Source organism: Ischnura elegans, chromosome 3 (genome assembly GCF_921293095.1).
Source record: "Ischnura elegans chromosome 3, ioIscEleg1.1, whole genome shotgun sequence".
Classification (NCBI taxonomy): domain Eukaryota; kingdom Metazoa; phylum Arthropoda; class Insecta; order Odonata; family Coenagrionidae; genus Ischnura; species Ischnura elegans.
In genome coordinates, this window is record NC_060248.1 from 2,774,339 (window position 1) to 2,792,675 (window position 18,337).

At 38.2% G+C, this 18,337-nt stretch overlaps 1 protein-coding gene across 2 annotated transcripts in view; it reads left to right on the plus strand.

Annotated features, from left to right (window-relative positions):
* The first annotated feature begins 813 nt into the window (after nt 1-813).
* The window catches only part of LOC124155331 (ataxin-2-like protein), a 78,959-nt gene continuing 61,435 nt past the window's right edge, over nt 814-18,337 (plus strand). The window contains exons 1-3 of one of the 2 annotated variants that reach the window (XM_046529059.1): nt 814-1,346; nt 9,890-9,995; nt 13,104-13,311. In XM_046529059.1, coding sequence (XP_046385015.1) covers nt 1,309-1,346; nt 9,890-9,995; nt 13,104-13,311 — 352 coding nt within the window. In that variant the 5' untranslated portion in view covers nt 814-1,308. The remainder of the gene's footprint in view (nt 1,347-9,889; nt 9,996-13,103; nt 13,312-18,337) is intronic. The other variant, XM_046529058.1, reaches the window with a different exon arrangement.

Sequence of the window (18,337 nt, forward strand, 5' to 3'; positions counted from 1 at the left end):
AATATTTATCTCATTTTATAATTCAGTAGTATAATTTAATTCCGCCAACATTTCAGAAATTATTTCAAGCTTATAGTAGTTGCTACGTAAAAATATGTCGTCCGTCGTTCCTAATGTTTGTGAAATGAGTTGCATAAATTTCCGGAGCATTTATCACGCGGGTGCGGATGGCATTACTGTGATGCCATTAACAAATTGTTTAATTGATAGTCAAATGAATATACAAATCCTTTTTTTATTTTTTCATAATTTCGAAAAACAAAGTGATTGCAGTGAAGAAATATCTCCGCCAATGTGAAACAACTCTGGCAAATGTTACGCAATGAAAGGGATAAGCTATTCAAATTGCGAGTGATGCCTCGAAAAAAACGCAAACATAAAAAATCTCACCACACGACAGATGGATTTAGTAATATCGTGTAAATGAGAGAAATATTTGCACCGTATGCGGATCATGATAACAAAATTGACTATACGTAATTCCTATTGTGATATTTGTAAATAAATCCGGAGTGAAAAGAAGTAATTGTCACAGTTATCGCCGATATCCTGTCTCTCAATGTTTATCACCCAATGCAAACGAAATTCACAAAATATCTCTAAGATGTAGGACATATAGCTAAGGAATTTCAGGGGACCACCACCGAAGTGGCAAATCTCGCGATCGAAAATCCAACCACGACAAATGATCCCATCATCCCATGCTGCATCGCGCACAGTGGCGCACAGTGCGACGCGTACGCTGGTGTTCGTTCCGAGAGCTCTACGTTCGTTCCGCGCGTTCCATTATTCCGTCGGTTCCGTCAAATTATACGGACGGTACGGAGGTACGGACCTCGGACTAACAACCTATTTTGTTTATGACTCCGCGTCAACAGCGAAACCCGTGCGTAACTGCCATTATGGTGATATTGCTTCTTTTAATATGAATATAAATTATTATTTAACTATATTTTTGTATATACTATGCCAATTAAATCTATAATCCTCCATTATCTCTTGCGTTTATCATTTACTTCAATCGATTACGTCACCTATTAAACGTATTCTTGCGCTCCTATACCTGCCATTGAGGTAACGTAGCTGGGAGAATTGTATATCCTACATCGAAGTCTTGGATATTACTATTTATTTACAATTGAATATATTCCCGCTATTAGAGACGTAAAGTGAAGTTTAGATTTTAGCAGCCTCTTCGGTTGTTAGAGAAATATTTTTCGTTGCTGAGTTGCAAGAAAAGTAGCCAAAATTCCGGTCCCTACAAGAAAACGAGAAGGCGCCTACCCCGGCAGAAACGAGGAAGGCAAAATGAATAACAAGCGGAAAAACCGTTCTAATTCTACAAGGTGCGTATACAGTTTGTTAAAATTTAAGCTTAGCAGGGGGTGCGGAAGAAAACGCTCTGTGATGGGTTCCCTGCACTCGTCACGTCTGTTGTACCTTGGGTTTGAGTAATCTCACACTTATGATGTATCTAACCTCGATTTACCCTGTACCGTATAAGTCTTTTCCTCCTTGGTTAGTGATGCGTTATAGACTCAATAGCTTTCATATTCTTGACAGCTTATTAATTGCGCTTAAGTACTGTTAATTGAATTTTGGACTTAGATACTACATCAATTGGCCTGGCAAACAATCTGAGAGACACTTTGCTTTCTCCAGTTGTTTATGTTACTTTCTCAACGCTGATCTTTGATTTCCTCTGCTGGTTCTGCAAAGCCTTCCTTTCGGGCGATCCATTAGTGTATTAAAATGTTGTAATGAAACGTGAAAAGTTTTTGTGGTCATCTATGTTGTGGATTATTGAGAGGTATCGTAATATTTTCTAATTACTTAATGACAGGCTTTGTAAGAAGCCCAAAATGGTTGTCGTATTTGTTCAATTACTGGGCGTGTTTTTATCGTCATTGTACAACCTCAGCATGGCAGCTAGGTGACATTGACGTGCAATTATGGTCTGAAGAACTAGGTATTTCATTTCAGTTACCATACTCTGTGGTTACCAAGGTGAAAGTCGACATTTCTTAAGAAATCTTGCCTACTATCATATGCAGAAAGAACGTTATCTATGTCGGTTTAATGTATTTTTTCTAGAATATGTTGAAGTAGAGCATACGGTTGTGAGGAGATGATACAATAGACCGCTGAAGTTTATCCATCCCTAGTGTATTTACCTATGTTGCGTCTAAAAATATTTTTTATTTAGTCATTGACGGGATTTATTTCTCTGTGAACTAATTAACATCACTGTCATTGGAAATTACTTTAGGCATGAAATACTTGTAGATTTGTTGAGTAGGCATTTACAACAGCAGCAATGAGCATCAGCGCTTGTCTTCCTTCAGTCTGCGTGCATAGTGAATGGAGTTACATTGACTGTTCCCTTAATTTAACTTTTTATTCATTAATATCTTGCAATTTTGTTGTTTGAATAAAATTATGTGAATTTGTGTTGTTTGTGTTAAATGCTAAGAATTGCTTTTTCAGTCTCTAGAGTAAGATTTTATACTCAATTTGATGTATTTCAACTTGCATGAACTTCATTCCAAAACTACCTTTCAACATCAGTATGTTACTGGTTTAGAGATTTGTAATATTCTTCTTATGATGCCTGATTTTAACGGCCCCAATCCCAGTAAAACTAAAACATACTTGCATTTAGGTCAGCATTGTTACATTCCCTTCGATTGACTTTCCTCATTGGTTGTGCTTTTATTCCTCCAATTGGTTATGTAGTCATCTTAGTAGTTTTTGAGATGGTAAGGAAGTAGATAGGTGTGTTTTTACACCCCCGACAGTCCCTATAGCTACCTGATTTTCAAAAGAAGCATAACCCCATACATGTATTCTTTAAAATTTATTTGGAAAAGAGTGTAGCTTTCTACATGGCGATTTCTTATCCTTAGAGGAGCAAACATCAGCTAAAATTCAAGTATATTCATCAGGAGACAGCGGAGGGAATATATTTTCCTTCAGTTATTACGTAGAAATTCCTAACTCTTAAATTAACCCAAACTTCTTGTCACTTTCTTCCATAGTACAGTCTCAATAAAAAAAGGCCACCTTCACTTCACTGAGAAAGGCAGAACTTATCCCAAAAAGTGTGCTTCAGAGAAAGTGACAACTGTGTGCCCTCTTCACCTGTGGTGGGACGTTAAATTGCCTTGTGACTGGGAGTGGCAGGGAATGGCCCATGTAGCTGCAAGAGTGAAGACTGAATATTTTTCCCTTTAGTCTTCCTTCTGTGTTTCAATTGCCAAAGCTAAGGTCAGCTGCTGCGTTGTGTATTCTATTTAGTTGAAATTATAGTGGAGGCGGTCAGATTTCTCAGGCCTTCCCCCCACTCATTGGCATTGAAAGTTTGAGTGGAAGGAATATATGTGATGGTTTAGTGGGTGACCACTGGATGGGAGTTGCTGCATAAACATTACCATACAGAAAAACTAATCAGAGAAATTGTAAGGCAGAGAATTAGCCTTATGAGATAGTGTGCAATCATTTCTAGTTACTACACAAATTGGAAACTTCCTATCTTGTGATTCACTGACTTAGTTTCAGTGAGCTGATATTTTTTGCTTAAATGAGAGAAAATCTGAATCCCATAATATTAATAGGTTATCTCATTACAAGGATCGTTTTCATTTGCTATCTCCCCACATTTTAAGCATCATGTATACTCTAATCAATGAAAGTTCTTTAATAAATCAATGCATTATTTTTACAAACCACAATCCAAATTAAATGATTTCTTTGTAAGTCTTCTCATTTCCGAGATTTCACAATCGAACTTTCGATTTCTGTCTCAGAACATTTCGATTCCATTTCTGTCATTCGGGAGCTCTTTTACACTCTCCTCTATGCTTTTTGGGATATATTCCGTGCCCTCCCCCGTCATCGGAAGGAGAGGCAGGGATTGCCAAAGTTACTGTGGGCTGCGTTAAGGAATGCATGACGAATCTTCACGCAGCCAATGGCTGAATATCGTCTGGCAATTGTTAATCATGTCCATGAATATGGAGCGCAGAGGAAGTAAGTGAAAAACTGTTAATTTTAATAAATATTGTCGTTTTAGGTCGCAGGCAATTATATTAGCCAACTCTCCTAGCAACTCTCTGGTCAAGGCAAATGATTTATGCTCTGTGAAATAATGTGTGCAGCAGTCCAGACCATCTTGTTATGTATAGTGCACAAATTTTCAGTGTAGGATATGCAGCCGCGGTAGCTCAACTGGCTCAAGCAATAGCCCAGAAATTGGGGCATCCAAGTTCAATTCCCGGTCGTAGGGAATGGGTTGTTTTATCGGAAGAATTTCACATTAGAGTTTTGCTTGATATTATTCTTGATATGACTTTTAAATTTTAGATGGATTCTTCCTGGTGACCTAAGGTGATTTTAATCCTGAATCTTTGAAATGACATTCTCTCATTCACTCATGCTTATACACTGAAATTTACCATATTTACTACAGATGCTGGCCAAAGCGGGGCTCTTATACAGGTGACAACCAGGGTGTCATAGGAGCAGAAGCTAGTGCTCCATAATTTCATAAAATTCCGGATTTGGCCACCAACAAAGTCGTTGTCATTCAAATTTTTAAAAATTATCTAACTAGCCCATTGTGGCTAGTCCTTATAATTATTTGTAATTTGCCACTGCTTGTTTTCCCTCGCATAGCAGGGAATGGGCCTGGGGGTGGGTGGGGCTTCAGCCCTCCGTAGCGGAAAGTTCTATTAGACCTTAGTGAATAGCTCATTCCGATATAATGACGTCTTTCCGAGAAATAGGCAAAAACCCTACGAGAGATTTCCTTAGCGGATAGGGCCCCTGGACTGCTCATTATCGATGCGAAAACAGTGCATACTAACTATAAATTATTACACAAACTATTAAACAATTAATGACGTTAATCGTAAGTCATGGCACTTATGACACACTTTATTGAATCAACTGCATTTCAATCATAATACTCCTGGTTGCAAATTCTTTATTGGTCCTCTCCCTAATCCTTGTCAATGACCAAATTTAGGGTGTAGGTAGTTTGAACTCATATGCAGAACTTCAGAATGCCATTGCAATCCCGTGATTGCTAACTTTGCTAACTGTGACAATCATTCTTATACAACACATTAAAGATCAGATTTTTTTTCCAAACTTAAGTCTGTGGCTGGATATATTTCCCTGCAAGCTTGTCTATTATTATTAATTGAATTACTTTATAACTCAATAACTAACAAAAACACAAAGGCATTCGACTTCAATACATTTATTTTTGATGTAATCGGTGCTTAGATGAAGTAGCTACAATGCATAATTACAGGTGGCATAGAAAGGCCAAATTTAGAAAAAACGAGCTCCTGACCCATCGGTAACAGATGGCACATTGTGAAACACAAGTTAACTTGTGACCTGTCCCCAGTGTGTTGAGTGTGTGCTTTTTTTCCTGTTGATAAATACCGTTGGTAACTGCAGTACTGTCAATCTGTGCTCAGAAGCAGAGCATGGCCAAGACTGCCAGTTACATAGTTCTTTACCCAGCCTTCAATGCATGAAAAAACTCAATTCAATCTTTCCATTGCTTAAATTCTGAATGAATGGCTTGAATGGGGAACATGCATGAAATTTGTTCATCATGCTAGTTAGTCTCATTGAATAGAAAATTTTCTCACGAGTCCAAATATATAAGCCAAAACTCTCCTAGTACTCCACAAACGTCAATAAATGCTAATTAAAAATGCTCAAATATCGCTTGAAGTCACGTGACCTGAAACGCCTCCTGACGTCATCGCACGGTACACCATTCACTTCGCTAAAGAGAGTTGAGTGATAGAGCCTTGAATGCAAGATATCGATGTAAAAATCTTCGTCGGGCTTTGAGGTAGTTCCTAAAAGGACAAATTGACTTAAGAGGGATTTAAGAAAGCAAAATACCTCAGTTTACTATAGCTCGATTTCCTTACGGCGGCTGATTTTTTTCTTTCCAAATCTCCCCAAACAATCCCCTTTATTTATTTCAACAACGCCTTGGCAACCCAAAATATTCACAGTCTGCATTTTGTCGTTACAGCAGCAATTATTTTCGCCAAATTTGCATTTGAGCCCCCGCAGATCGATTTTCTATCCACTTCCTCACTCTGTCATCGGTGGATACCGTGCCGTGACGTCACGCTCCGATGACGTCGTGTTTTCAAGCAGCCGATGAAGATCAATTTTTAAAGACTCATAACTCAGCTAAAAAGCATTATTCATACGCGAAATTTTCGGCGAGTACATTTGAGGTAGAGGCCTTCTTATTCCAGTACTTTAAAAAAATTGTGCATGTTCCCCATTCCATTCATTCTCAGTTGTTCCCACAAGTTTATGCACCCCAATTCCTAATTAGCACAAATATAACTGTGCTCTCTATATTCCTTATTTTTATGTAAAATTTCCAACTGTGATGTAAACAATTTTTAGTCTTATTTTGCTATTTTATTGAATATTGATTCTATTTGAACCAAAATTCATTTACTCTTGTAAATTCACTTTGAGTGCTCCCTCCCCCCCAATTAAGCACACGCAATGTGTGTCTATGCATTATGCTGAAAATGTCCTACTCACCATCTTTTTTATTTTGAAAGTTCTATTTTTTTATTTGTTACTCACAATACAGCCTTTTTCCATCTATTAATTATATGTGATTATATCAGGCTTGACTTCAAAATTTTCTTATCATAGTGCATGCATGATTGGAAGGCAATAGTTTTGTAATTCCACTCTCACTCCTGCATACAGGGTGCATCGTAAGGAATGTCTGTGTAGTGGTTTCTGTTGTGTAGGTTATAAATTAGAGAGGAATCTGTTGAAATAAAAAAAAAAATCAATTTTCATTTGATTAAAATTTTAGAAAATCAGTTTTCAATTTGATGGTGTTATATCAGGGATTAATGCTGAGTTAACTATTAACTTACTGATGAGCACGCTATTGAAAGAAAACATTTCAATCAGTTCCAAATATGTACTTCGTAAGATTGGGGTATCCCTGTCTCTTGAGTCAGCCTATAATACTGATCGAACCATACAAGCTAGACTAATTGTTGCAATTAAAGTAAAACAAGCAATTTTTGTAGCTCTTGCCAAAAGAAGGTGTAGGGATTCAGGGCAGGGTCAAAAAAATGATGTATGCCTTCTTGTGTGGCGTGCATTGAAGCACATGCTATGCATGTAACTATTATTGCTGTACTCTTAAAGTAATGGAAATCCCTACTTAATCTTATGGAGTACATTTTAGTTGAACTTGATTATGAAATGTTCCCACTAATGTATGTATAAGATTTTTTACTCACAAAGTAATTAAAGTTTTCATTATTTTTTTACTTATTCTTGGAATGGCTTTTATAAAACACCCTCTTAGTTACTTAAATTAGCATTTTTGGCGAAGATTCCATAATACTTTTCTCCATTTACATAACAAATAAAATTTCACATAGTTATCCCTCCAGAAACCATGTAAATTGGTTTTACTGTGGAACTCGTGTGGTGGCAAATTGGGTATGAAATATCAGTGTTTGGGCTCAAAATGCAATGTTTTGTAGCTTTTTGGTTGCTGTGAACTTCCGTCAGGCTTCCTACTGGGTTAAGGCACTCCATTTCTGCCGATGTTTTGATGAAATACTTTTTCATCATCCCCAGGGATGCTGGTTTTTAGCCCTTTGTCTCTGTTGAAGTTGTTATTGGCTAATCATATTTGTATCGACTACTTGGTGATTATATCGAAATGCCAGCAGAAGTGAAGTGCCTAATCTGGTGGGGAGCCAAAGAGACATTCACCGCCACCATTTGTCGGGAAAGAATCAAATCCCTCCTAGTAATTTTTATCTTATGAATCAATAGCAAGACGAGCATTTACCACCGTAATGTCCTTCAAATACAAGAACAACTTCCAATTATATCAGAAACTTTTCTGAGGCACTCATACGGTTTTATATTTTGGTCCTACCTCCCATATTAGCATTATTTTCAATTATGGCTTTGGATTCCTTCCCCGTCTCGCGTGCTCTGCCCCTATGACACGTGGATGACATTGTCTTTTATGTAATTTTTATCATGCCATATGATTGCAGAATAATCTGTGGCTGTATAGCAAAGTACGTCACTTTTCTTCCATTTTCCTGTGTGCAGTTTTTTGGCATTTGTTTTATTTTTAAAAATTCATTTACTTCCATACCACTAAAAACAGCTCTACATGGCCATTTACATTGGGGATATTCATGTGTTAACAGTTTTGACGCACACAAGAAATGATGCCCTGGATAGGGGTAACATACCCAGGCGGGACTCGAACCCTTGACCTCCTGTTTGGCAGGCGAGGACTTGACCTGCTGCCACCCTTCCTTCGCAAGTCAACTTTTCCAAAGGCTCATGATGTTGGTGGTCTTTGAATAGAATTGGTCTTTAGAACCTCTGGTCCATCAAGACAACATAACCTTTCCTTCCTTCTAAGTTCTGGACACAGCATAAGTGTAGGTGATTTAAATGAACTACGTGCACTTTTCAGATTAAAGTCATGAATCAGCACTGCACTGCACTGCACTGCAGTCACCACGGTCAGCTTACCTTTGAGAATACATATCCGTCGGCTCACTTCCCTGTGTCGCCCAACAGCCTCTTGCTCCATGCGCTCGCTATGAGGTGGACTGACTTTGAAAGCACTTTGCCAGCACCACCCACTTATGAAGCATTACATATTTATTATAAATTTGATAGGTATAAAACAAATTACTTGTGGTTTTAGGAATATTTAGACCGTGATGATATTTTATTGTGTTATTCATCCTTAATGCCAAACCTAATTAAGTTTTCTTACACTCCACAAATTTTAGAAGCAGGCTCCTTTGCTCCACTTTAAGCTTAAATTTGACACTACATTTTGATTTTAATTTGGCTAACTAAATTTGCAAGTTCCTTTATTTGATTGTAATTAAGGAAGCCAAGTTAATTATGTTAATCACCTACTATTTTTTGTGTTTTCATGGTAAAGGCTTTATGCTTGAGTATCAATTTAGATTTGGCATCATATTTTGATTTTCATTACACTGAAATGAAGTTTACCAATTATTGTTTTTGTTGTAATTATTGTAATGAAATAGTTTTAAAAATTTAATTATGTTTTTACGTAAAAATTGCTTGTACTTTTAATAAATGTCATGCACTGATGGAAAGGAGAGGGTGGATGCGTCAGGGTTGAGATGAAGATTTTTGTCTGGGAGATAAATGATCACAAAGGACTTTGAATTGAGTTGAATGTTTGATTGCATGAATGCCACGGCCAACGTAAGCATTAGTTTAGCTCCTTGTGTAGGCTTTCGCGGTGTGGTGAGGATTCAGCGTGGAGGTTTTCGGGGTTACGACTGCGTAGATTCATCTCTGCAGACGACGGTTTTGCCGGCATTGCAGCATTCAAGAGTAAACCCAGAGAGAGAGGACAGAGCCAGGAGGTATGGACCAATGAGAAGCCACCCGGGCCTTCTGAACCAACCAATGAGAAGGCACCAACCTCCGGCACCGGGGTGTATAAGAGCCGAGCGATACCACGGATCTCCACTCATTGTCCTGAAGAAGCCTGCTGCAATGCCAGCGAAACTGTTGTCTGCAGAGATGAATCTACGCAGTAGAAACCCCGAAAACCTCCACGCTGAATTAATTAAGCTCCGTTTAATTCCTGTATTCAATTATCAATTTACTTGATGGCTGTACGTTACAACAGTGGAGTTGATGCTAACGATGTTTTCATGATGAACCCCCTGGAGCCATGTGACGTCTGTGGTGGAGTTTGCATGTGCACATGCTTAGTGGTCTTTTTAATTTTATATGCATTTGGATTGTGATGACGCCCATATCTCTGTCATTGCAGGTCTCCTCGAACACGTGGCCCAGAGCGGAATGTTGTGGCTGAAGGAATCTACAACAATGCCCATTTTATGCATGCTATAACCTCGCATGTGGGCAATGTGGTCCAGGTGTGTGCTTCACTTTGCTTTCAAATCTAGATAGCATTGTTTGATTTCCTATTTCAGTACTCAAAAAGTGCTCTGGTATTCATGAGAATTGTGAATTTTATTTTGATGTTTTAACTCTAGAATACTGTTCCAGACATTTTGACGGTAGTTGAGTAGAGGTGGGTTAAACTGTTCATTTTGATGAATCATTCACTTTGAACCTGTTCAGTAAAAAGAACAGTTCAAAATATCTGTTAATGGCAAACAGTCAGGATCATTCAGGTAGAAAATACTGTTTATCGGACGTTTAAAGTAAATGAAAGCTTAGTGTGGTATCATGTGGTTTGTGCAGCTTGTCATCGTAATTTCGTAACTAGTAATGCATAGTAACCATCGAGCTCCACTAAGGTGTCCAAGTTACGTAAGTGAGAACTAAAGTGGGATTCCAGACCAAAATTTCTCAATGTTTTGAAGGCTAAGTAAACTTCATTTTTATGTGATGGAATTCTCTCATCTTTTTCATCATCATTGTCTCTGCTGTCATGACAACAGTCCCAGCCACTGCTGCTTTTCAACTTTTTGTTGCTTAGATACTCGCTAGGCACCTACTAAAGGCCTTCACACGCTATCTCATGAATTTAATTCAAGCCCATACCTTACGATTCAGCGTTTCCAGGATGAAAGACAGCCACATGACGCCACTCTCATGGATAGATTACGCACTTATGTGAAAACTTAATGCTCACAAGGAGACATCACCAAAGTGATGTTTGGGATCTGGATGCGGAAGTTATTTTCTGAAACTAGATAGGTAAGGTAGAAAAAGTGTCACAGATTTCTTCCACATAGGCCTGGGTTCGAGAGATATTCGCACGTAAAGATTTTGCCCAGCATGACATCCCTCGAGTAAGCGCTACCTCCTAACTACGGCCATGGCGGTGCGGTCTAGGGGGCAAGTCCTGTGATTCTGATCGTGTGTGTCCCGGGTTCAAGTCCCTGTGTCGGCAATATTTTTTCTCTCTTACAATTATAATCTCTCTTATAATTGAAGTCACTGTCACATTTTATCCCCATTTGTTTTATTTAGTTACTTTACGATTTTTTAAATTTAATATCAATTTATGGATTTTAAACAAAACTCAGAATTGTGCCTAGCCACGCGAATTAGAGGACGTATATAATTACTTACTCGGAGTTTTGTTTAAAATCCGAAAATTCATATTAAATTTTAAAAAATCACAAAGTAACTAAATAAAATGAATGGGGATAAAATTTAACAATGCTTTCAAAAATTAGAAGAGAGAAAAAATATTGCCGACACGGGGACTCTAACCTGGGACACTTCCTACAGGTTAAAGGACTGGCACCCTAGACAGCACCGCCACGGCCATTGTTGAAAGGCGATGATTACTCAAGGGATGTCATGCTGCGCGAAATCTTTACATGCAAATGTCTCTCGAACCCGGTCCTATGCGGAAGAAGTGCTGACACTTTTTCTACCTTACCTATATAGTTTCAGAAAATAATGTCCGCATCCAGATCCTGAACATCACCCAGGCGATGTCTCCTTGTGAGCACAGTCGCACACCGTGATGCATGGAGCTCCCTTAAATGCAATGGACATGAGATCACACCATCACGCAGCAGTGGCAGTTATAGGAAACCAGGACGTGTGGCTGGCTGTCTTCGCAAGCAAGTGCCTGGCTATGACTCATGCTGTCTCTGCTTCCAGTTCTCCTGCTGCCTTCACTTCTACTATTCTCTTCTTGTACAGTTTGTCACGGCATAAACATCCCTGAGTGCTAAGAAATATCCAGTTCCCTTGAGCCGTATTCAATCACATGCGAAGTTATGTTAACAAAAGCACATTTGCGATGTGAAATATACAATTTAAAATCATGGATAACATTTCTCTTAATTTATGTGTGGCTAACTATTGAAGAAAGTGATTTCTAAAATTAATAGAGAGTTTTTTTCCCATCTTTGATTGTTGTCTGCATTGCTAGAGCGGACGTCCAAGTAAACTTGAAGAATTCCTTGTCAGCTTGTAAATGAAATAATTCCAGTTCACAAAGAGGATTCTAATGGAGATGTCAAGCCCTTAAGTGTAGCCTTGCATTGGAATGTAAACACATTGGTATTTACTGGTGCTCTGCAGCCAATTTAATATTGTTTTAAAGATTGCGGAAAACTTTGGAGAAGTGTAAACTCATTGGTGAATAATCCGTAACACAGATAAACCGCAGCTGGATAATCGGGAGTCTGATGTACAGATTAGGTAATGCCATCAGAAAGCAGTGTATTCCTACTTAAAATAATAAAAAGAAGAAAACTGGGGTGTGAAGGGTATTCAAATGGCTTTTAGGAATATGATTATAAATCTGCGAGAGTTGGGAAAGCAAAAAAAATATGTTGAATGGGCATAAAAGTGAATTGAAAAACATCCATCTTAAAAACAGTTGTCTTCAGTAGATGGTAATTGGAATCAGAATGAAGAAGACGTGGTCGTATAAAGATGGTAAAAGTATGGTTTCCTCTGTAATTTAATAAATGTATCATCTAATCATTGATGAAATCTTCTCATATACTCAATATATCATCGTAAAGCTAACGATGGTGACGCAGTCATCTGATGTTATCTAAAGCCTCAATACGTAGGTATGTATTTGCTTTGCAGGGAGTCCCTCCAGTATCTCATCCCTCTTCATCCAAACAGCTTATAACGTCTTCTCGGATTGGCTGACACTTAAATGGCCAAATGATTTTTCATTGGTTCCACTATTGTATGACTTAATTTTGAAGTTAATTCATAGGATAGTGATTACATGTGATATTAGTTATTCATGTGCAATTATGAGAAATTAATTTAATATATATTGCTTAAAATATTGAAATTGGTGTGTAATTATTCATATCCTGGGGGTCACCATTCTTGAAAATCGGGGCAACCCTGAAAAGGTAGGGGTTGTGAGTGATTGTATGTACTTGGAAAGGGTTTCTTTTACCCGAAAGGGGATTGAAAGCACATAGATCTTTATGTGATTGCAAATAAGTGTAAGGAAAAAATGTGAAGACAGTCATAAAACATAAGATGCAGCAGTGGGATTGAATGTCTGCCTTTTGTTGCAGGTTCACACTCAGAATGGCTCGACTTTTGAGGGGGTGTTCCGCACGTTCTCCAGTTCCTTTGACATAGTGCTCGAGATGGTGCACCGAGTGGACCCATCGAGGCCCTCACGAGTTGACATCAACACGGTGGTAGAGAAGCTGATCTTCAAGCCACAGGACGTTATCTCAATACATGCACCCAACGTAGATCTGGACTATGCAACAAGAGGTATGACGTCGTGGCTGTCAATGAAATGTGGGCTGGGGACAAGGGCTGAAGTCTGGGAAAATCTATGTTATGGCAAGCAAGAGTCAAATTAACTGCCTTGCTGTTGTCTGTCTGAGGTCTTGGGGCTCTTAGAGGCAGAAAAATGCTGCAAATTTGAGATTGGAAAATGGAGTAAACTCGTGAGTATGTGGGCTAATAATAGGGAGAGACAGCGCAAATAATCAGGAAATGTGGGGATACATAATCCAAACTTTTTCTATCAAACAATACATTATTATTTATGCACATAGTATGTTGTTCAAGATCAATTCAAGGACTGATTGTACTTCACATGACCGCTGCACTCTTTGGCAGCGATAATGTCATTGTACTCTAATTCCCACTGCTTCATAAACTTGAGCCAGCTGTCTGCAGGGAGATTTCATCTCAAATCTGGCAGAGGGGTGTCAGGTGACCATCACCCATTTCTCTGAAAGCTATATGTATGAAAGCAGTATCCTTGTGATGAATAATGATCATGTTATCTCAGCTCAGAACGGAACTATTATGAAGTTATTATCCTTTGAACATTGCTGAGTCAGGCCTCGCAATAAAAAATGAAAAATCAACAGTTTCATGTCTGGGTAGTGTACAGAAATGGGACAACTACTGCTTCCTCTGTAAACCACACATGCATACATGCAATGCCTTCTTAAGCTTACGAGCCGTGCTGTTAAATTTGGCAACGCCGCAATAGCGGATTAGGTAGTCCTATCCGTCCTACGATGGTCCGATTCTCTTAGCCAAGCATTGCCTACGCAATTAGGAAAGAATGCGCAGAGACGCCAAAAATTACGCTGAACATATTTTGTCTAGAAAGCATAAATGGTTTAATTCATTACCGATTATTGTGGAGAAAAACTTTCGAAATAATGTATAAATAACATTGGGAAGAGTTTCAGAGTAGGTTCCGTAAGTACTTCGCATTTCTTACCTTTGAAGAACTCTGCAGATGCGATCTTAAGGATGATAATAATAATAATATTTATTGTTCTTGGACAAAATTGTCCATTAAGAACATAAAAGATATTACAAAATAAACTTGTACAAAATATATGAGATATTTTCGAATGGAATTTAGCACAACTAACACATCAGGGCATAGAAATGAAATCTTGAAGTTAACTTAAACAATCATAGCAAAAAATACCTAAGAATGCACATATACCCATCGCAACATTTAGGGTAGAACATGAAAAACATGAATGGATCGCGGGGAAATGCCTGGATTTGTATGTAATTATTCAGAGGAAATGCACATTTTATCTGAATTAAGGAAAGAGTTGTAAAATTATACACACACCAAAGCAACAGGTAATAGGCAAGCTTCTCGGATGCAAGACCTGAAAGACAGTTATGGAAAAGAAAACTAGTACATTTTCAAGAGCTATTTTATTCGTTCAATAAGTTTTGTATTTACAAGGATACACAAGTATTGTATTTACAAAGGCGAATAGATCTCTTTCACACACTAACTGGTAAGAGTCTGAATTTTCCTTATTTTGCTCGATCTCTTTTTCTCGAATGCTAATATATATATAACGTGCTAATAAATTTTCAAATTGTGACCATCTAGTTAGCCTCAGATCAGAAGGCATTACCTAGCTTAAATCATGAGAAGGAATTTCAATGCCCCTGAGAGTTACCTTTATAATCAAATTCCTATGCACAAAAACACTGCACACCACCTTTAACTCGTCAAAATGTAAATCGTCAATGTTCAAAACATAAAAATATACACAATCGTTGTCTTTAACTTTCCAATTCCAGAATTGGCTGTCTACATGTTAAGGAAATGCCTTAATAAAATTATTAAAACCCCTAACACCATCACTGTTAAGGAACGTGTTTACCTGCTCGTTATGACGCTCCAATGTTTCTCTACGCCTGCTGTCAGGGTCTTTTCTTTCAGTTGGCTTTCGACTGGTTAAGTACCCAGGCAAATTTCCAAATAAACGAGGCACAGCATTTTCACACAATTTTGGGAAGGATAGTGGAATCTCCTCCACAACACCATTTGCACTTCTACACTTCTGCGACTTAATCACATCACTATCTTCAAAATGCAGGACGCAAACGGCAGAATTCGATGATGGAATCCAGGCCTTTCGTGGAATAGCACGCAGCCATAATTCTCTCCTTTCCGAATCTTTAGGGAATCCAAACGTTGATACCGGAGCATTCCCTTTCAATGTACGTGCTGTCATAATTCGATTTACAGCCTGGTACACAACACCTTCTAGGCATCTAGTCGAAAGAAGATGGTAAAATAACGCGTATGCTGAGATTAAGGACGTAACTTATGATTGCAATAAGCAATAAGTAATACCTCGAAAGCGATTACAAAAATACCTTACCTTACTAAAACAGATAATCACGATCTTTCCAGCGAAGATACATCTAAGAATCCGTCGTAAACCGCCAGAAAATTACCATTATACCCTATTTTCCGAAAATAGATGTGTTTGAAATACTTTTAGTTAACTTTTGGAGCTACTGCGAATTGAAAATGATCAATTAGTCTCAGAAACGATGCTCTCACAACTGCTCATGCAAACACTCACAACAATACACGACGTGGTCTGGAACAGTCTGGAACGTGCCGGACTACCTCCTGTGTTGCCAAATCTCCAGCATCACGGCTCGTTAGCTTAAGAAGGCATTGATACATGCCATGACAATAACAAATTCAGGAATAAGATTCATGGTATTCAAGGTGTTACCATGAATGACTTCATTGGGTGTTTCTGAAAACCCAGGTGGATTGCTATTATCACTGCAGTGTGTTTAGAAGAGAATGACATTAGTGTCTTGTGTATGCATCCACATGGTCCGTCAAATTGTTCCAGGTGGCCCAATAGGGTGGTTTCCTATTATTTTTTATTGCCTAAATGCCATTATTACTCCTAGAGTATGCATTTCACGCTTTTAGATTTTTAAATGATGATATCCATTTTTTGTGATTAAATGAAAAGTGAAAATTTTCAAGCGTGCGAAAATGCGAAGGCTAAGTATCAATGCTGGGAAAAGCCTGTGTGACGTCATTCTGGTTCCGTCTTCCGCTGTGTGAGGCTACCTTGGTTCGAGGCTATGAGGGCCGCTACGATGATAATGTTATTTTCTTTAAAATTTCTTTTAGATGGTAGTGTAAATGGTCTGCTATCAATAAAAGAATAAAAAAGGTAGTATTTAAATAATTTTTTTTTTTAAGGCATGTCGAAGTTCGGCATGTGTTTTACCAAATACACTCCTTTTGTACACCAAGAGTGCATACCTTTGGGGGGGGCGGGGAATTAAGATTCATTCTACTTATCATGCATAATGGATAAAAAGTTCGTATCTGAATGATTGGTTACATCCACTGACTGACTGCAAGAGTGCTGCTAGCAGGTAGCAGAGTACCCTGCTAGCAGGTATCGCCTGGCTTAAATAAGGATTATTAATACCCTATGAAGTGAAGAAAACTTTCCGACCTTAGGCAGTTTTAATAGGTGATTATTAAGATATGTTTCCCTGAGCTCTGTGCCTCATGCATGCATTGGTAATCTCAGACGATGCAAAACTCCTATGTACTCTTATAGAAGCTAGGTCCCTGTGACGTCACGTGGAGTGGCATCACATGGGCGCCAATCTGGCCTTTTTCAAATGAGGTTAAAATTGACATTTGCTATTCGTCTAAACTGGGATTTCTAAAACCAAATCATTTGTATATTATGAATGCACTAATGGTGGGTAATGAATCGCAATCAATGCCTTTAGTTTTCCTTGATGAAGGAAACTACCCTATTAGAAGACTTAAGTGAACTGCCATTGAAAATTACTTAGTGTTAATTGCGACTTATCCACTGTTTCCAGTTAGTAGCAGTGGGTGTTTGCACACATTTGATGCCATGGAAGTACATAAGATTGAACTTGCAGTTAGTCAATGGATGTAACCAATCATTCAGATATGAACTTTTTATCCATTATGTAGGGATGAGTCGATTCCACTTTTTTTCGATTCCGATTCCAATTCCGATTCCTTCAAATCGATTCTCGATTCCGATTCCATCGATTCCAATTCCACCTACAGGTGGGATTTTGATTTATCTGTAGCATTGCTGTCATTAAAATTTAAGAATTGAATGGAATAAAATAACTAGGGATGGACGGATCCAGGATTTTTGGAGCCTGATCTTTCGAATCGGATATTTTCGACTCCAAATGCATTTTCAAATTCCTGCCATTAAACGAAGTCATTATTCAAGTTTATTCTGGGTACATACAATTAATACAATGCTTTTTAGATTTTCATAAACATATTAATATTTTTATAAATCAGAAATCATTTTCATAGGCTTTCAAGTTGTTTTTTAAAAACATCTTTACATGCTCAGGACCTAAACTGTTACGCTTGGGTTTGGAAATGAAAATAGGAAAAATCTTAGGATGAACCACTGACCAGTGGCATAGCAAGAGGACCCCCCAAAATATAAAAACACAATTACTTTCCTTCACAAAAGGAAACAAAGTATTTAAAAATCATGAATTTACAAAAATGAAAAAAATGAATATTTGAAAAATGAAGTTTTTTCCACTATGAAGGGTGTTAAAATTAGTTGGAAACCCTTTCCTTTGTACCCTGTTGTTTAAAAATTTCCCCCCTTGGTTTTGGACTCCCCCTTAACAAAATTCCTGACTACCCCCTTGCCATCGACTAATTCAAATTCATCGAATGGATTCATGCTGGATTTTCGTATTTTTCCGCGCTCATCTATTTTACCGTGATTATGCGGTGATTTTTTTCTAGCATGAGCGATTTATTTAGAGTCATGGACATGCCGAGGGCTGCCGAGAAACATGGTGAGTCGGAGTCAAGGTGATCAGCGCGCCGCGTAAGCAACTTCTCCGGGCTCCATTCGGCCTGCATGAGGCCGCGGATATATGACTACGAATCTGGTGTTATCATCGAGTTGAATCACCATCGACTTGTATAACGCATACTAAA